This window comes from Leptodactylus fuscus, chromosome 3 (assembly GCF_031893055.1).
Source record: "Leptodactylus fuscus isolate aLepFus1 chromosome 3, aLepFus1.hap2, whole genome shotgun sequence".
Taxonomy (NCBI): domain Eukaryota; kingdom Metazoa; phylum Chordata; class Amphibia; order Anura; family Leptodactylidae; genus Leptodactylus; species Leptodactylus fuscus.
Genome location: NC_134267.1, coordinates 56,971,554 through 56,992,467, shown reverse-complemented (window position 1 = coordinate 56,992,467; position 20,914 = coordinate 56,971,554). Strand labels below are relative to the sequence as shown.

Here is a 20,914-nt window from a genome sequence, read left to right as displayed (position 1 = left end):
AATTCCACCGTGTGCACGTACCCTATTCTTTGAAAATTTTGCGACTGCTCTATTTTTTTTTTTTTTAAATAGGCCGGGGAAGGTAAAAAAGAACTAAAAAAATTTCATGTCCCCAGTGCTTTAGTGTCCACCAGACGCGTCTGGCCCTGCAGCTCTGGTGTATTCTACTTGCGGCAGGGACATCTGCTGAAAGTCCACAACAGACCTACAGGACTGGACTGCGCTATGAGGCATCAGGGAAAGAGGAGTATTCACCACCCCCAGTCTAGTTAAAAGGTGTTGTCAAGGAGAAAATTATATATATATATATATATATATATATATATATATATATATATATATATATATATATATATATATATAAAAAAATTTCTCCTTGACAACACCTTTTAACTAGATTTGGGAAGAATCGCGGAGAAGCCTTGTAGACCTCAGAGGTATAAGGAGATCTGGTGAAGCCAAGTGTCCTGCAGTTCTCAGAAGTGTTAGCTAATAGGCTATGTTTTAGTATTTTATCTTTCATTAAAGCCATATGAAGTAACATTGTAACTACTTGAAATGATGAACTCTGCACAATGTGTCATATTGTTCGACAACATTATGCTTTGTACGTTCCTGATGTTTTTGTATTTTGTCTTACAGGCTCAGATAGCTTTCCTTCAAGGTGAAAGGAAAGGACAAGAGAATTTAAAGAAAGACCTAGTCAGAAGAATAAAGATGTTGGAATATGCTTTAAAGCAAGAAAGGTATGTACCATCTCTGGGTGTATCTCCAGAATACATGACACTGGTTCTGAACAATCCCAGTGGTTGTCAAACTTGTCTTTATCTGGAACAACTGGTTTATTTCAGACAATAACATGCTCCTTCCTTCACCAAGTATTCTGGAGAAGTAGTAACTGGGGTGGAGCTTTAGGATCTGTTCACACGGTCAGGATTTGACGAGCATTCTGCATCATTCTCAATAAATCTTCTAACTTTCTGAATCCACTGCAAGTGAATGGGTTATCTTACACTAGCCACATGCAACAGAGGAAATCTGCCACAGCTCCTCTTGTAGAATAATGTCATGGTGATAATATAAGATGCCATATTGAAATAGATTAGAGAACAAGAGTTTAGTGATCCTCCTTACCTATTGTGGGCTGTACCCCCCTAATTTATATCCCCTGACCAATTCCCTTGCTGTAGAATCATTGGTTCCTTGCGACAGGGATGCGTTGGAGCATTTGGTTTGTGATTTCTTGCCCCACTTTCTATTGTGCTGGCACTATTCCATAGGTGCAATTGTTACATGTCAGATGAAATAGTAGAGCGGTATTTCAGAGGTTTTCCTGGACCCATAACAAGCTTTTACATTGACACACACTGGAAAGCCAAGTCAGCTGTAAAACCTATTTTAGATCCTTGGGTTGTGATGTTGGTGTTAGTTTTTCTACTAAATTCCGGAATAAGTTGGCAATTGATTGTGAGTCTAGAGAAACATGAAACCGCACAAAGCAGAGATACTCCAGAATTGTTATATCATGAGGACACTAGTAAAGAATAAGTCAGGAGGTGACGGGTCCTTTAACCCTTTCCTGCAACAGCCATTTTTTGATTTTTACTTCCTGTCATCCAAAGGCAACAGCTTTTTTTTTTTTTTTTTTTTTTTTTTTTTGCCCCTCCGATCACAGAGCTGTATGAGGACTTAATGTTTGTGGGACAAATTGTACTTTAGAATGGCACTATTTAATATTCCATATGATGTACTGGGAAGCTGGGGGGAAAAAAAATCAGAATGGGGTCCGAAAAAAGAGAAAAATTGCATTTGTGACTTACAGGCTTCATAATTTATAATGGGACCAACGGTACAATTTTGGAGAAACTAAATTGTTTTTTTTTTTGTTTTGTTTTTTTAAACTTAACCCCTTAAAAATATCCGAAAGTTTGCTGTTTGAGAGTATTAATATCCGCAGTTCACTGGAGCCTGAATAATACAGCCAAGAACCTTGGGAAGGGTTAAATAAACCATAGAAGATTTTCTTCTACTAAAAGCATCCCATCACAAGGTTTTATTACTTTTTCCCTCTCGTCTCGTGTATTATGCTGCAGATGGCTATGAATATTATACATATCGCCAGGCTTCTAACTTGGCCTAGGCCTTAACTCGTCGATTGTGACATGATGGCTTCTCACTTTTCAGATAGGAGGTAAATAATGAAAATACCACTTGAGCTATTCCCATGTGGGGATGATCTGCTGCTGGAATGCTGGCTGTATTAAGAGATAAGACGTCTTAACTGACAATGGCAATTGTTAGGCTCCCAGCAATAATGTGCCTGTGGGGACAATGGTGTGCTTTCCTGACTTCTCTGTAATAATGAGAGCCTATCGGGCTGCCTGTGAATGTACATTATGTATGCCAGAAATCTCTCCTATTCTACTCTTTTCCACCACTAGAGCGAAATATCACAAGCTGAAGTATGGCACAGAGTTAAATCAGGGAGATATGAAGCCACCAAATTATGATTCTGGTAAGATACCCGCACCACCTGTTCATTTTGCCCCATCCACAGTTCATTGGCATTGTGTATTTTCATTGTATTCCACTGATAATGAATTGCACATCAATAGTTTATGTATGTATGTATTGTAGCAAAAAAATCAGAATATGGTGTCACAATATTTGCCGTCTTATTCTTGTACTTTAAGCTTTTGTGAAACACACTGTTGTACATGTATTATAATGAAGTTATTATAGACTCACATTGTGATGCAAAGCCTGAGGATGATAGGAAGATGAGTGGCATTACTTATCTCTTCCTGCAGAAGCCGTCTATGAGAGATTGCTTTTACAGGAAATGCCTTCTGTTACGTCACCCTGTGACTGAAATGTAGTGCTCCCTATTTTATTATAATCAGTCCGTACCTATGATGTGTTTCACTGTATAGGGAACCTTAAAGGCAAATGCATAGTAGTCTAATAGACCAGTGCTGGGACCTTTAATAACAGCAGAGACTTGCTTTTGTAGACACAAATGCAAAGGCAATGCAGAGAAAATCATATTTTTTATGGATATGCAATAAGCCTGTAAGTGCATCGGGAGAGGGCCTGATCTCCCTGCAGACAGTTGCAAGTGCTTCATCTCTCCTACTTGTAGCAAATCTCTCATATCAGGCCCACCCCCAGTGCACTTGCCAGCTGATTTGCATATTTATTTAAAAGGTGCATATTTATTTAAAAGGATTTTCGCTTTGATTTGAGGCCGCAGTTATTGGTTTTGAAGCATGTTGGCCCAGCAGCCTCCCTTTTCTGCACTTTTGTGTATAGCAATTAACAAAAACTTCCCAATGTAGGTCAGAGGGGGGGACCTTTGGCTATAGCATGGTGTGAATAGGGCCCAACTGGTTGTCTGAGACATATTGCATAACAAACTATGAATTATTCAATTTTTTTAATACTATTTGTAGGTTGCTCATTATTTTTATTTATTTTTTTTAATAAATCTCTGTTCAACATTCATAATTCATGTTCTTTTCCCGTTAGACGAAACAAATGAGACGGACGTCCAGCCACAACCACAGAACAGCCAGTTTATATGGAAACAGAGCCGACAGTTACTAAGGCAGTAAGTGACTCATCATTATTACATATCATAAGCAACAAGTGATGGGGTTATATACGGTAAGGTATTTTTTTAGGGGTGCGGGGAGGACTAGATGCAGAGTCTGTGCTGGATTTACTCTGGTGACATTTACTGTACATGTGCTTGAATTGTTTCTGTGCCCTTTCTATTTCTCCTTTGTAATGAATGGAGCATTGTACCCGCATCATCTTTCGGTTTCTCAGTGACTGGAGAGGCTGGTAGAGACGACCCTTGCAGCTGCTACCAGATGATATATTAGTGCCGCACTGTGTGCCATTGTATAAAAGCATATACTCCTTAGCATCTCTGAAGCCCATTTATTTTATTTTGCTCTGGTAATTGAAACTTATGTTGATGTTCCTGTCACTGCCGCCACTTCTTCTCTAGGTATCTGCAAGAGGTCGGCTACACAGACACCATATTAGAAGTGAAGTCCAAGCGGGTGCGTGCATTATTAGGAATTTCTGCTGATTCTTCAGATCGACTCACAGACACAAATCAGGACTCCATGGTGAATGGCACAGAGACTGAACTTCCCAACCCTCTGGTCATCGGGTAGGTTTCTTTTTGGTACTTTCCAAACCACTTGGCTTTATAGATATGTTATTACAAATCTATATAAAATCTAGGTGACTGTACTTAGAGATCTTTGTATCTAATGTGAAGGGCCAGTAATTCATTTGGGATATTTTTCTTTTTAATGTATATAATCCTTGCCCCGGTAGATATAGAGCTCTTCTCTTGTTGAAATCGACCAAATAATTGTGTTTTATGCTCTTGGGAAGGTCAGCTTTTACATTAGTACATTTAGCACATTAAATCAATATAAGATAACTTTCTTTACAAAAATGTATTTACTGGAGAAAATGAACGGTTTCACAAGAAAGTCACCATTTAACAATTTGATATGGAAGGCAGAGTCTTGTGGTGGCTGCTTGTCCACAGTTGTACATATAGGTAAAGTACTCGTACTTTATCCATCCTTTGCCACTAAGCTCTATCACTCCTACTCAGTGACGCCACACTTTCCTTAGTCTCTTAAGACTGCTGCCTGCGGGTCTTTGGTTCTGTCCTGTGTTTTAAATCATACATTCAAGCCCTACTACTTCCTTCCACCTACAAGTCAAAAGCATTTCCCTCTTCCACACTTTCTTCAACTTCAAGTAAACAAAAAATGTTTGAGCCATGCCTTCATCATCTCCTGCCTAGACTAAGTCAGCATCCTTTCTGTGGCCTACTATCTAGCTTTCTTGCACCCCTCCAGTTATACTATCTTTTCTACTGCCCGAGTGATAATCCACCTCTTTGCTTGTTTCTCCTCCGCCTCTCTCCTTACTTGATTCCTATTGCCAAAGTGCATGAAAATTTTATAGATTTCTAAAGAAAAGCGCTCAGAGAGTCAGTTGTAATTCTTAGTTGCCTTATAAAGTATTTAAAGGGAATTTTTATAGCCTCGGTTCTCTGCTGGTTAGTGGGAAGTCTGCCCGCAATAACACTTTGATTTTCGGTCCTGGATTGGCTACCAAATTTGGAACCCCAAAAATCCATTTACCTGTACTTTAACATGGTTTTCCATTGCCAAATTGATTTTTCAAGCTATAAACCATCCACAGTATAGGTCATCAATATGTGAGCTGTTGGGGTCCAGTAACCGAACCCTACACAGATAAGCTGTTCTGCCAATCTCCAGGCGTCACGGGGAGCTTGTGCAGGCTGCTGCTATTCAACTAATGGAAGTGGCACCCCAGTCCTATCCACTGTATAGCAGTGGTTCTGGGAAACTGGAGAAGCACCTATTACTTGGATAGGAGCAGATGTGCTCCCTTTCCACTGCAGCAGATTTTGCGGACAGGTCATCTGTATGGAAAATCCATTTGGGGTTGGAAACCCCTTTAACCCTCCGTGTGCTTAATCGGCACTGATATCAGATGGCAGACGTCAGCCTGAAGAATGGTTATGGGATCCTCTGGCCATCATAGTGACAGAATTATACTGATAAACTAAATGGTAACATGTCGCATGCCTTCTCAGACAAACAAGTTAGTCCACAGGCTTATCTTCTTATGTTCTTCCATTTGCTCTGAAGGCTGAAAACAGCTTTTGACTTGTGCACGGTTCAGCAGATTATAGTATTGTTAGTGGATTACGCTGATTCAATTTAACTTGTAGGGATTGTGAGTCAATGATTATAGTAAATTACCTAATTGCTGTTTTCCTCTATGGCAGAAAGTCCATTGGAAAAATGTCAGCCTTATGTATAGGCACGTATTACCCGCTATGATTGACTGCTTTAACTGGCACCATGCAGCAGTATGAGCAAGTGTATAGGTTTTATGAAATAAGTTCTTTTATCGTAGGAGACCCTATCACAACCTTTTGGGACATGGCGCTCCCATCCTTAACACCTGTGTCCCTAATGCTGTCTTTGGAATTTCTAAAAATATTAGTTTATAGGGAAACGCTCATGAAATATTTCTTGTTATACTAATGCTGTCTTTGGGTGCAATTTATTTAAAGGGATATGAGCAGTAAATGGCCTAACACCGCAACCATTACAAGTTTATTTAATGTCCTCCTACTCCAGTCCCTGCAAGTGCTGCATCAACGACTTCACATTCATCATTCATATGACGGGCAGCCAGTCATCAGCCTCAGCAGTGATGGTTACACGTACATCTTGTGACCACTGAGGCAAATGGTTGACTCCGGCATTTTCATGAATGATGTGACGTCATCACTGCAAGACTGGCGTAAATCAGAGCAGCTGCACTTGAGTGAGGACATTAAATAGGTGAGTAATGGTTATATATCTGCTCATAGCCTATTTATAAAAAAATAAATAAATACAAATTTGGACAATCCCTTTAAAGGCATCCTAAAATAGAACAGTTGGTGGATATTATGTCTAATTATATAGAAAGTAAGATAACCTGAAGATTAGAGCTGCCGATGCACACAGCAATGATGAATCAGAGATCCTAGATTACAAGTTTTATGGCCTTTTGCTGTGTTTAGGGTTAGCTGTAGGAATTTCTTCACATTTGTATTGGAGGCCTCATAACAAACCTCTGTTGCAGATTACATTCATTATAATGTTGTGCTGCATTCAGCGCTCATTTGTGGTACATGTGGTACAACGTACATGTGAACAGCTTCTTTTCGTTAAATGTGAAAAACATGCGTTCCTGCTGACTTAATATTTTATGTAATGGGTAAGATCTGCCTGGAGGAATGTGGGATGAAAGCGGTAGCTTTTGTGTAGGAGATGTGACAAGAGCTAATTATCAGCTTGCTTGACTGACATCTGCCTTTTTGGGCTCCAACACGTCTGGAAATTCCCGTTTTTCAGATTTCTTATAAGGCCTCGTTCATATAATTTTTAGTATTTCCGTGCACCCTCAAGCAATGGAGAGTTATAATGTCCAGCAGTGCTCAAGCCAAGATTTGTCATCTTTCCAGAAATCTGTCAGTGTCCTGTCTGCTACTGTTCTTGTAATCTGTTTATATGGACGATCTGTGTTTTCTTCATTTGCCAATAGGAAACCAGATATGACGGACTCTGCCTCTGTTCTCGAAACTTTTAAATTTCTGGAAAACGCTGCTGCAGAGTTCAGTGACGAAGAGGATGATGACGACAATGATGGCAGAGACAAGACCATTGTAGATGCTGCAACGGTAAATCTTCCCAAACCCTGGTTATGAAAGGACAGAAGTGTACATAAAATACATCGTATACAACTAGCATCAACTGAAAGGTTACCTTATTTTCGCCTGCAGAATATATATTGGTATGAGTTTGGCATACAGAGCCATACACATTATATCATGCACTGTATATGGTATCTTTCAGATTCTTCCCTGGGTGGCAAATGTTAGTGAAGATGAGGCTCAGGAGGGCAGATTTTAGCACGCCATGTATATCCCGTGCATAACACACATACATAGATAAGGGAAGTCAGGCAATAGGACGGTTTGTCAGATTGAGTTTCATTGTAATATGTTTTTTAATGGATAGTGTAAAATTGTCTGTGCTCATCAGTACTGATGAAACCTATGGGAGCATTGCCTATAGAGGCGTAGTAGTCATATAAAATAGAAATGTAGGATTTTGGTCAATCTGTGATGTTTCTCACCTTGAATTCTCATATTGGGCCATGTTAACCTTTCTGTATGTAATGTTTTTATCCTTTGATGTGAAGATTGTGAGAAGACGAGTCATACCTGATCCCAATGAAGACCGGGACACGGAGGAGGCTCTGAAAGAATTTGACTTCTTGGTGTCAGATGATACTGATGGAGGAGAATCTAGGAGTGCTGGTGATGGCACTGAATGGGGTAAGGCTGTGTTTATTCTCCCAGGAGCTTTTCTATCATTGAATATAATGTAGTATAGCGCTGTATTGTAGTGTAGTCCTATGGCAGTTCTTTGTGTGGTACTACTATATGCTACTTCTTGAACCAGTCAAGCTGGTTCTCCACATTAACAATGTTGAGTCCTTTATCTTTTGTCAGATATTGAATTATCTATTATTTGCAATCCCCACCCCCATTTTAGTTTCTATGCAGCAGGTATTGTGCAGGAAATTTGAACTTGCCTTCCTTTGTTGTCTAGGACCTTTATGCCACCTGCTGTCAATATCTTTGGTTCTTAAAGCCAAACATATTTCCTCAATTTTGATAAGGGAGTTGGTAAACTCTTGTTTGTCATACCATCATATAAAGTATCATGACATAGTGTTATTGTCAGAGTTAGGGACTGAGAGGTTGCGGGGCCTTAAATCTGATCACAGGAGTTGTACAGTGAATTGATAGAGTCGAGGGTCTTTAAAGTACCCCAGGACTCTCTGACCAGATACAAATTGGTGCACAGGATAAGGCAATGGTATATAGATATATACCAGTGTGTTATGGTTAAATATAAAATAAGTGTATAAATAGAATGAGTTTTAAAAAGTAGTGCTAACAATCTGTAAGAAGAATTTTTTTCAAACGGTATGAAATTCAATTTCATAATTATCCTACTAATATTATAAATGTGAAGGTTTGGATGTTTGTGTTTGTTAGTCAATCATGCAAAAACATCTGAACGGATTTGAGTGAAATTTGGCACATAGATTATAACCTCGATTAAAACATAAGCTACTTTTTATGCTGGTAAATGACATGGCTTCACGACTGTTATGAATTTATGTTCACATACTATATTACACTGCTCTTGCAGCAGCTTATCTCAGGTCCCAGGTCTGTTATCTCTCTGTGCAAACTCATGCTAACCCTCAGTGGTTTGAGTACACACATTTTCATATTATCTGATCTGCTCCAGGCTGACTCACTAGATGGGAAAACTCCTTCATTCCAAATTGGCAGTTTGCTACTTTTAAACATGCTGTGAAATAGAAAATCTAATTTGTTGCAAAATTCTAAAATACAGCTATGAATGTAGCCAGAAGTCACAGAGCTCTCCTCAAACGGAGCTGACGGGGATCATCAGCGCCAACAACATGCTCATCATATGGTGTCCCAGCGAGCTGCTGAGATGCCGGAACAATCACGGGCACAGCGTAAGGTATTAGTTCAGTGGCAGGCCAGGATAACAACTGCAGAAACGCCGGAGCAGGCGGATCATCAATGCCAGCAACACGCTCAGTATATGGCATCCCAGCGAGCTGCTGAGATGCCGGAACTATCACAGGCACAGTGTGAGCAACAAGTTCAGCAGCAGGACAGCTTAAGAGCTGCCAAAACATGGAGTAGTCCAACAATCGACGACAGCAATTTGCTGAATATAGGTGGATCATCGATGCCAACAACACGCAGACAAAGTCGCGGGCAGAGACACACACACAAACGACGTACAAAATACACGAGTGCAAAACTGGGCAATTCTTATAGGGCCACTACACAAAAAATGAAATATACCCGTGCAAAGCCAGGTCCTCCTGCTAGTATAATATAATATAGACACATTTGGTATTGCAAGGTCAAAAATGGAATACTCTTCAAATCATGTTCCCTGGCACTTTTTCCTTATGCAGTGCTTTGAACACCAATGTGCCCCATTGTAAGGATTTTGTAGGCCCAGATTTTTAATAGTCCATAACATAGTCTTTTGAATTTAGACATAAGAATGACTCTTGCGGCAACCCCCAACCTCCATTAGGACTAGTTCACACTGAGTTCTTTGGGAGCGGATTTTGATGCAGAATCCACCTCAAAATCCGCTGCCAAAAAGGGATCCCATTGACTTCAATGGGAGCCACTCGCTTTATTTTACTGCTAGCTAGTAGTGGAAAAATGAAGCGCGAGCCTCCCTCTAGGTTAGGCCCATTGATTTGGGCCTAATCCGGAGCGGAATGCTGCATCGGCATACTGCGTGGTTATCCACGACGGAATGTTCACACGTGGAGTTAATTTTATTCCGTGTGAACTAGCCCTTACGCTTCTCCCCACTATTTTCAGGACATTCCTGTTCCTATTAAGCTAACGATTTATGATTTTATGAGAACTCCTCATCCCCCAAATAGTAAAATAATACATTGAAGCCATTCTTGGTTGTGACTCAAAAGACCGCAGCAAAATGTGCAACAAAAAAAATTTCTGCAACGTGAGGGTTCAGCCTTATAAGTGTGTATTGGTGTCAGAATTTGCCAGTAGGATAGGAATATCCTATAAAGGCCAGAGCCAGATGTATTTGGTGGGTAATGTCCCATAAATACTAGTCACTAATTCCTTTGTGTTGCTTTCTTATTTTGTTGCAGATTTTGCTGCACAGTTCACATTATGTATTAGAAACAAAAATCTGCATCTATCTTGCCATTGTTGTACCTTAGGTCATATATCAGTAGCTTTTCCCCCATCCTGTAGATGTGGATTTAGTCCCATTCTCTTACAGCTGGGTGTTTTACATTATAATGAAATTTCCTTTTGGTCCGTGCATGGGACCAGAAAGGTGGGACTAATACTCTCACAAACAGTTATTTTTACTGTTTGGTGACATTTATGTTTGTTCTTGATTTGTAGAAACCAGTTTGTGGGGCTGTACATTACTTATTGTGTGTGACAACGTCCTGACCTGTGTGATCGGCCCGGTAGCATCTCTTACCCCCGTCCTTCAAATCCCAAGATTTGACTTTTTCACTTTGAGCTCTGCACTAATCTTTCCAGGAACTTCCACAGAATCTGCAGATGTGAATGAGGCCTGAAATGTAGTGTTTGCTTTTTTTCATAGTAGATATCTGTAGTCCTTATAAAATAACATTTTTTTTTTTATTTTTTTTTTAACTGTGTTACGCCATTCCTCTGTTATTTCCCTTTAAAGATTTATGAAAAAATTGGCAAATGTTGCTGCGGTCTAAGGGCCCGTTCACACGGGCACAGAGGGAGGCGGATTATAGCGCGGAATCCACGTCATAATCCGCCCCCGCACAATGGAGACCGCTAGTGTTCTTTTTTTTTCCACAAGCAGCATGTTGCCGCTAGCGGGAAAAAGAAGCGACATTACCTTTCTTGAGGCGGATTCCGCCTCAGGAAGTCAATAGAAGTGAATGGGAGGCGGAAAACGTGTCACGTTTTTTTGCCAAAAACCACGCCGGGTTTTTTTTACGGTCCATTCACTTTCTGGTAGGGGAAAACCGCCTGGCGTTTTTTGAAGCGGTTTTTACCAAAAACCGCTCCAAAAAAACGTTTCAAGTACCAAAAACCGCTTTCTAATTAGGAAGCGTTTTTTTTCCAGCCCAAATTACTCCACACCTTATTCACGTGTGAACTTCCCTTGTCCAGTCAATGCTGGTGGTATCATTCAGACAGTCCAAGGCAGGGAATTGAATGCTCTAGAATTGTCCTCTTTACACAACATGCATTCTAGATTTATTTACATAGCACTTGGCTGTAGCAGCTTTGGTGTAGAGCAAGGTCACGACCATGTAGCACACTTGTACATAGTAGTGGAGGAGCTGATTTCTTATTCCTACTGGAGATCACACAGGGTTCGGATGAAAGTCATGGATACATTCCCAGAACCCTATATGATCAATCCCCCTTTTCTCTTGAGGAGTCTCCTTTCTAGAAGTATTGAGATATAGGACAAAGTAAACTTGCTGCACTTAGAAACTTCTGATCTTGTTTTGCCCTCGAATGCGATCCTTGGAATGAGGAAATAGGAGAAAGAAATATGTTACTTATTTGAACTTTGGATTTACTTTCTCCATGTTCTCACAATATTAACCCATTCCCAGTTTTACCGTTTGTCCATTTTTGAGAATTTTGAGGGGAAAAAAAATCTGTTCTTCGTATAACCTTGAATTTAACGTATTGAATCTTCATTCCGTTGTACAAATTTGAAGGTTTCTTTGAACACCCATTTTACGCTGTAGTCAGGTTTAGCATCTTAGTTGTGAGCTTGGCCTTTGTAGGAGAATTCAATAGAAAATAAAATCCTTGCAGGTGAGAGAACTATCCCAACTAAAATGGTAAATGGAGGACCTTCCGATTGGATTTAGGCGGCGCAGCCACTTTATATCTGTCAGAGTTTACCATATTGTGTTTCTGGTTACAGCTTGGTATCTGAGCTTATGAGCATAGGACTGATGTATGAAGGTTATCATTCTTAATGACCAATCCTTAGGATAGTTGATCAATGTCAGATTGGTGCGGTCCAGCACCTGACAAACCTACGTATCAGACCACCCATGGCTCAGTCTTTTCAAGTCAGTGAGGTCACGTTTTTTGGTCACGTGGCCTTTCTTTTGAGTCTCATTCAAATTAATAGGATTGAGCAGTAAAAGCAGGTATAACTATATATTAAAGTACATTTCTGTGCTTGGTATGCAATGAAAAGGCAGATGTGTTCAACCAAATGCCAATGTCTCTTCAAATAGCTTTACGGTAGGCAGGGGGGTGCCCGGTAGTTGCACCCCCACCAATCTGATTTTGATGATCTGTATGATATTCTCAGAAATCCCCTTTCCTCCACCCAAACCCTTTCAGATTCAGCACTCACTTTGGTTGCTTGAAAGGCAACCTGCTGAAAAGTGGGAATACCGTATTTTTCGGACTATAAGACACACTTTTTTCCCCCAAAATTTGTATACAAAACAGTTGTATTGCCGTCTATGGGACTTGCAATCAAGTGACCGCAGGTTCAAGTCCCCGGGGGGGAATAAAATAGTAAAAAAAAAAAAAAAAAGCTTTAAAAATATGAAATAAATAAAAGTTCTAAATCACCTCCTGTCCCTAGAATATATATATAAAAGTAGAAAATCATATATCATAAACCACCAGGTTTTTTTTTTCAATACAAGGTGATCTAAGCAATAGATATTCCCCAAAATGGTATAACTAAAAAGTACTTCTGGCCCCGCAAAAAAAAACACTCAATGCGTACAGCTGCAGGGTCACCTGTCAATGTGGCCTTGCAGCTGTTGCAAAACTACAACTCCCATATATTAAATATTTTACCATTTTTTGCTTAAAATTTTTTTTTTCCCTTATTTTCCTCCTCTAAAACCTGATTTTCTATTTCTAAGGTGCGTCTTATAGTCCGAAAAATACAGTATGTATATTAGACAGAAATAGGATGTTGGTTCAACTAAAATTGCCCGTACATGTTAATTGATACCGAGTGAGGGACAGATCCTTCTGGGAATGCTTTTTCGTTAATAAATCCTTTGTCCATGAAAAGATCTTATGGAATTACGAAAGAACATTGGTCCAACCACTAGACCAAAATATCAAACATGGCATATCCTTGTGTTTAATGATGATCACCCAACAAACATTCATTATGGTGGAAGTTATCTCTTTTTTGCCTTATTTGAAGGGGCACCTAAGTTCCCATGGGTGCTGACTAGCAAGCTGTAGTCATTAGGAGGTCTTATAGGGTTACTAAAATAGCAGCCCTGATGTATATGAATGTACATTTTTGTTGTATTGTGGATATTGACTATATATTTCTTCTGAATTGGTAAAGTATTAATCTATATGTTGATCCACTCTAACAGCTGTCGTAACCTGAAGCGCTGTGCACATTTCTGATGTTTTCTGTTCATGTGATAAGTGCTTGCACCTTCTACTTTAGCGAAAAAGAACATTTCAGGAGTCTCCTTGAGTCACAGTTAAACCATTTTTATTGAAGAGGAATATGTTTGATTTCTTTCACTGTTTAGAAAAGGAAGACCAGTGCCCCATACCGGAATCCTGGAATATCGATCAGGGAGTAATAACCAAACTCAAGGAACAATACAAAAAGGAGCGCAAGGGGAAAAAAGGGGTGAAGAGTAAGTGGAAAACATTGCACTTCCAAATCATCAATCCCACCTCTTTCATATCCTCCCTTCCCTCCAAAGCTATTTTTCATTATTTTTCTTTCAATGTTTTCCTGAACCACTTACTCTTTTACTTTGCTGCTCCTCCTCTTTTTCCTGCTGTTCACCTTTTATCGGGCATTAGAGCTCTGTCATCTTTTAGACAATTGAGAACTTAATAGCAGTGATTTGGTTCTTGTACATGTTGTGATATCTACTGCTTTATAGGGGAACTAAACTCCATAGTTCATTCTCATATCCCTTTTATGTCTTATGTCATAATAAGTCCTAACAGTCCGGTGAGATCTGACATCTACGATCCTAAAAAAAGACAGATTTTCCTTTAGCACAGCGACACTCTTAGCCACTGGCTATTCTAGGAACTGCAGCATGTTTCTATTCAAGGCTATTAAGACATAGTAAAGCTTTTCTAGGAGTGCCATGATGGCACGATTCTTATAAACCATACTAGGTAGGTAGTACCATAAGCGCACACAAGATTGTGTGTTGGCAGAACTTGTTCCCTAGACAAACGCCCTGATATATAAATGTATTTGCTTATTTGCTCCGTTTTTTTTGCTATAAACTGTGCCTAAAATTATCAGGTGTGCAACGGTGCACACAAATTCCACTTTATACACCACAGTCACCAAAAGTTGAAAAAGTGAGCTTTGTATTATGGAGTGGGTGTAGACTTGAAGATCCATCATAAATGTGCCAATCTAATAAATCTAGTGCAATCCACTCCAATACATTGTGGTATGACATGTGGGCAAAATTCTTAATGTTCCCTTGATTTAAGGTAAGAAATCCTTTGGAGAGAAAAAAATAAGCTTGCCATGAAGTAGTCTTGTAGTCTTGTCTTTGAACGAGTTTAGTTCCACTATAAGAGCTACTTATTTTAGTCTCTAAATGTGCAAAGAATATCATTTTTGTTACGTTAAATGAACAGTCTGGCAAAAATGTTAAGGAAGCACTGGAACCTGAAATATGACAAATTCACTCATATAGTGCTTCCTTCTTTGCAGCCTCTAAAAGGGTCCTCTGCTTGGTCATGTGACTGGCATACTGGTCTGAATTTGGTCACAAATTGTACAGGAATAACTTTTTTTTTTTTTTTTATCGCTATGAAAGTCTAATGCCTTGTTCACATCTGTTTTTGTATTCCGTCCGGGTTGAGTCCGCATGGAGACACCCCCCACCCCCGAACGGGATACAACCGCAATTGCAAGGACTGGGCCGTTAAAGCACACGGACCCCATAGACTATGATAGGGTCCGTGTGTTTGCCGCGCACTGCTAACACGAGTCACTCGTCCGGCAATGCGCAGGCGAGCACACGCTTGCAATTGTGTTTGTATGCTGTTTGGGGGGGTCTCCATGTGGACTCTCCCTGGATGGAATACAAAAGCAGATGTGAACCAACCCTAAGAATATCAATGTGGACTTCATTGACTTTCATTAATAAAGTAACTTAACACAGCAGACACAGGTCAGTCCTTGGTTCACGTGACCAAACAGGGCACCCTATCAGAGGCTATGTTAGAAAGTAGTTGTCAGGTGGGCGAACTCTCCTTATTTTGAGTTACACTATGCCCTATAGTAACTGACAAATGGATGGAAAAAAAATATTTTGCCAGAGTGTTACTTTAAAATAAAATGATCCTGTTTTTATCATTTCCTGTCTGATGGCATGTCTGTAGTATTCAGAGACTTGTAATGAATGGGTTTACAGGAAGAAACTGCATTGAAGATTTAGTTTCTGAATTGATGCATGAAGTTCACTTTACACCTCATGAATGAATGTCATTGATGCTTTCATAAGAGTTTTTAGTTATGGTATAAAAGTCATGGAGCTCTTTCTGCCCGGGAAAAGATAAGTGAATTTTGCATTGTGCATTGAATATGCATCATGATTTAAGCCCATTGCAGTCTTCATGCTATGCAGAGATATAGTTGACCATACCCAGTGAATTTGTATGATCATCCAGTCTCATGCATTACATTGCATAATATTATATTGTAGCGTGTACAGTACTTCAATACTCCATGTGAACTTCTTGATGTTAACACTTTCTGTACAGGTAGTGTATGCCAGTAGCTAATAAACCTAACATGACCTGACACATAAAACCAGTGTATACACCTTTTCAAAGCGAAGCTCACACCATTTTCTGGCCATTAAAGAAATTATACATTGGTACCCGCCAAAGTGTGTGATATGGCAGCAAGTGTCTGGCTAGTACTTCAAGGTGGTTTTGCATAGGGGATGAGAGCCAAATAGTAATGGCTAGACAACGGGGTCAGATAGGCTCCAACATCAGATCTTGTGGGGTGTTACCACTATGCAATGGTTAGTACCTATAAAAAGTGAACAGCGTCTTGGGCAGCCAGCACTCATTGATGCTGGTGGGGAGCAAAGGCAAGCTCGTATGGTCAGATTCCACAGAAGAGTTGACATATAAAGTGAATGTCATATAGAAGGGTATCAAAGATATGAGTGTAGCTGCAATATGGTCTGTGCCCATGTTGATCTCCGTCCAGTGGAAATAGCCTCTATAGTATGCATGTGAGTATCTTCTCTGGGCCATCTATCAATAGAATATGATGCACTGGGCTCATAAGCACTTGCACATTATTTGGACAGCCATGCTCATGGGCGTTGCTTATCTGGAACAGAGATCACCAGGATGCTCCGGTGGATAACTGCGCCCGATCTGTAGCAGTGCGATGCCCTGAGTACTGTCCTGCTGAAAAAACTGGACCCGGCTTTCATGTGGATGTCACTACTTTGACATGTAATAACTACCAACACATTGTTGTAGATCAGGTGGTGTAATGTTACTTTAGTAAGTCCAAAGTGTGACAGATTTTCAATCCAACATTCGGCTTAATCTGGTGCAGCCTAAGACTGTCTAATCTAAGTTTGCAGTCTGTAAAGCCTAGTATTAGTTTATCAGCCTCACTATTTTTGTGCTTTCCTTTACATCCGCCATTCATCTCAAATCATTCAGATATAGGATGGCTTAAAGAGGTCGTGGGTAATAACACTTACAGTACATTCCCCGAACGGATTAAGCTTTATTACTAATGTATACGCCACTCCGTCTCAGCCCCATGTAGAATATGATGTGTTCTTGTCCTTTAAGTATGACAACTCTTCCATCTCCTTCTCCTGTCTTCTGTTAGATTTGTGTTAACATTGAAACTGATAAATCTTCATTTTTATTTATCTTGGACTAAATAGGTATTTTTATATCCCCTTTGGAGTATACAGTAGTATGTCCAGTGATGATGAGCTTTAATATGACAAAGTTCTGCCTATGCCTTTTCTTCCCTCTATCCGTCAATGTCAGACACGATCTGCTGTGTTCATGGTAACTTGGTTGTACTTCTATTCTTCAGTGTCATTTATTCCGATCTTTTTCTCAAAAACAAGAGAACTGTTGAAAGCCGCAGTTTATACAAAGCCAAAGACTTTAGATTTCCTGGTCATTGACTTGTTGAGCTTTTAGATGGAGGCCCCAGAATGTCTCTTCTGTCTTGTGCCGCAGTCTTTGGGCTACTTGCCTGGTAAGGATACTAGTCTTTTAAGGATTGTTTCCAGCTGAGGTGTGTGGTGATCCTCTCAGGGTTTAAGGCAAGTTGATGATTTCCGTATATTCAGGGCCATCGCGAAATGAACATGTAAATACTGAATGTTGAAGGCTCTGAGTTAAAGGGGCTCTATCGCCTAATTTCAGCAATATGCGATAGACCTATTGCTGAATAGGCTATTCCGGCCCCACTACCCATAACCCCCCCGTTGTTAAGTTTAAGCTAAAAAAAAAATTAAAAAAAAATGTACAGTATATCATGCACGGTGGGCGTTTCGTGCACTCCTCCATGTCATCCATCGTTGACGTCTTCTTCTGGCTTCTTCTCCGTGAGGCGTCCTTCTCTTGCGGTGGTCTTAATTTCACTACACAAAAATGGCACCGGGGCATGCGCAGTAGCCACGTAGTCTCTTATGTAAGTTGTCTTTTGGGTAGCTGTGTAAATGGTTCCTGGAGATACAAGGGCACAAGTATGGTATTGGGGGTTTTGGCACTTGTAATGGTTTTTGTTGTTCTTCTGAGCTTATGTATTTCATGCCGACAGATGTAGCAAAGTTTACATTGACCCTAAGGGCTTGCTGTAGTTGGTATTAAACGCATTAGCTGACCTTTATTCATGTGATCTCAAGTGCCCACTGGATGGTCCTGATCCTCACCTCATTAATCCCTGCCCTGCGCCCCTTTTTCCTGTTTAACAGCCCCTTTGCCATCAGAATTCATTCTCTGCACCAATTGCAGGGCGACACATGTGCAATGGGAGGAATTGAACATATGGACGCTGGCTGAAGAATACTGCTCAGTGGTTAGCACTGCAGCCTTGCAGCACTGGAGTCCTGGGTTCAAATCCTGCCATATACAACATCTTCAAGGGGTTTGTATGTTCTCCCCATGTTTGTGTGGATTTCCTCCCATTCTCCAAAGACATACTGATAGGGAAAAAAATGTACATTGTGAGCCCTATGTGGGGCTCACAATCTACATAAAAAAAAAAAAAAATACTGCTCATGTCTCATCCCTTTAATATTTCAGTACAGCAGGGGCTGTCAGTCAAGATAAACGGGAGGCAAGAACCATTTAGATATTTGATGAATGAGTTTTCTTATGTACTATGACACTAATGTGAACAGAGCCTTAGCTGGATGTATTGATTCTAGCTGTTGTACAGTTAGTGTTGTGCTTTCTGTATCTGTCTGGTGTTAAACACTTGTGCCGGACTCTCTAAGTTTTTTCATTCTTGTATTAAAGACATCTAAGGTCACATTCATCCAGCCATAGCATTCTAGCAAACTGCTGCAAATATAATCCAGACTGCCAGTGATCTGCGGGGCCTTAAGGTTGGTTCATTAGACCCAGGTTTGGGAGCGCAGGCGTAATGTCTGAATGCGGCCTAAAGCTCTACATGAGTATTTTATTCTGCTGTACCATTTCATACATATAGGGCCTTGCTTCTTATTGTAGGCAGTCAGATACCTATTGTTTCTCGCTTCTCTTGCCCATTTCTTAATTCTGTAGATGAAACCTCTACTAGAATTGACCTAATACACTAGAACTTATTTGGTACTAGAATCGTATGACTAAAATCTTGTAGAATACAGTAAATTTACCAATCTAGGAAATATCTTGGACTGGTGGTCAGACCTTTCCATTTCTTAAAGACCGTTTTATCCCTAAACTTACAACAGGAAAAACCTCAGAAGAAATGTCTCAGCCTGTGTCCCACATAAAACAATCAAAACAGGGATGTGGGAGCATGTTGGAGAAAAGCCCAGGTAAGTGTCCACGTGGGTGCAAGGACGTAGACGACGGACTTCTGCCTCCATTCTGACTGGCTGCCATTAATGTTTTTCATTATGTATGACATGGAATTGCATTTACTTTGGCTTGTAAAGTAATGGTCCCCTGAACTTTTGCCTTGGAATGAACACATCTCATTTTTTTCTTTCATATTCCAAAGCTCCACAAGCTTAGAATTCTTTTGCTCAGCTGAAGTCTTGGCTTTGACTTGACACTAGTTGTCTTGATGTAATGATGTAGGATTGTATGCCTAGAAATGTTTTATGATCCCTATTTTTCTTTTTTCTTTCTTTTTTCTTTTTTTTTTTCCTTGTGGTTAGGGCCAAACAGATCGAAGCTTCAGGATATGCTGGCAAATCTTCGAGATGTTGATGAGCTGCCATCTTTACAGCCCTCTGTGGTGTCCTCTTCAAGACCTGCAAGCTCCCGACTCAGCGATGCAGAAGTAAACCGGACAGATGAAGGTTAGTTACCGAATTGGGCGGAACAACAAGATACTAGGTCATAGGCAAAGTGCTCTCCTTTTTTGGAAAAGAGGAAATGAGCTTCCAGTTTGCAGTGATCATATTGGGACTGGATTATGAGCGGACATGGGTGGATATGTGCAAATTCTGCACAAATTATAGACCTCTTTTCACTCTGCTGGCAGTAGCCCAGTGCATGTAGCCATTACTATATTGCAGCATTATATTATAACAAGATATATCAATATAATGTGTATATTATATTATAGCTGGGTGTAAAAGTGACCTCTCGAGCAATATACCACTAGATTAGAATATTCTTAAATTCTGGCTTGCTCTGCTGGCACTCTGATCTTTCAGTTTGACTGATGGTTTACAGTGAACTAGAATATCAGAATCATTGGATCCAGCTGCACACAATGATAATAGTAATTTGTGCTAATAAAGTGCTGCAGGTTTCAGGCTTGAAGGATTGGAATAGTAGGAGGTATGAGATGTTGGTGCTTGTAGCAGATCTGCTCTCGTGATTCATCGGACTCCTCCACACATGTTGCAGGAAGCTAGTTTCCAAGCAACAACCTTCCATACGTTTTCCTTCTCTTCTAATCTTAAACGAAGCATCTGTCACATTTTGTTGTGGCTGTCACTATATTATAGCATCTCGGTCATGCTATTTGAAGAACGACATTATAGGAGCATTTGCTCATATGGAACCTGCTCATGGCTTGATCCATTGCAGATTGGGATATTGCTTCTTATTGCATTCTGTTTAAAGCCATACACACTGCCAGCTTGCTGTAAAAGGCAAGCGTACTGTGCAAGCAGCTTGTACCAGTGACCCCGTTATTAGTCATCTTCTTCTCTTGGTCTTTTCTACAGCGTATCCGTTATGTACTGTGTTCAACAAGAGATTCGACAAAACAGTAATATCTTGTAATTCTCATAGATCTCAAGGCAAAAGAAATGTGCAGTAACTGTTCAGGCATTCTTATAAGATGAGATATTTGGTCTCCTTCATTTGTTTTCTAGGACAGGAAGTAGCTATTTGACAGTTACTTCCTGTCGGCCATATATGCTCTCATTCATTTATGGAATTCTTCCCCCTCCTAACCGGCCTTCCTGACTCTCCCCT

At 40.2% G+C, this 20,914-nt stretch overlaps 1 protein-coding gene across 2 annotated transcripts in view; it reads left to right on the top strand.

The window, feature by feature from the left end:
- STRN (striatin) overlaps positions 1-20,914 on the top strand; it is a 72,712-nt gene that overhangs the window by 29,299 nt on the left and 22,499 nt on the right. Inside the window, exons 2-9 of one of the 2 annotated variants that reach the window (XM_075267612.1) lie at positions 643-746; positions 2,442-2,515; positions 3,529-3,610; positions 4,016-4,183; positions 7,168-7,303; positions 7,828-7,963; positions 13,792-13,902; positions 19,639-19,782. In XM_075267612.1, coding sequence (XP_075123713.1) covers positions 643-746; positions 2,442-2,515; positions 3,529-3,610; positions 4,016-4,183; positions 7,168-7,303; positions 7,828-7,963; positions 13,792-13,902; positions 19,639-19,782 — 955 coding nt within the window. The remainder of the gene's footprint in view (positions 1-642; positions 747-2,441; positions 2,516-3,528; positions 3,611-4,015; positions 4,184-7,167; positions 7,304-7,827; positions 7,964-13,791; positions 13,903-19,638; positions 19,783-20,914) is intronic. The other variant, XM_075267613.1, reaches the window with a different exon arrangement.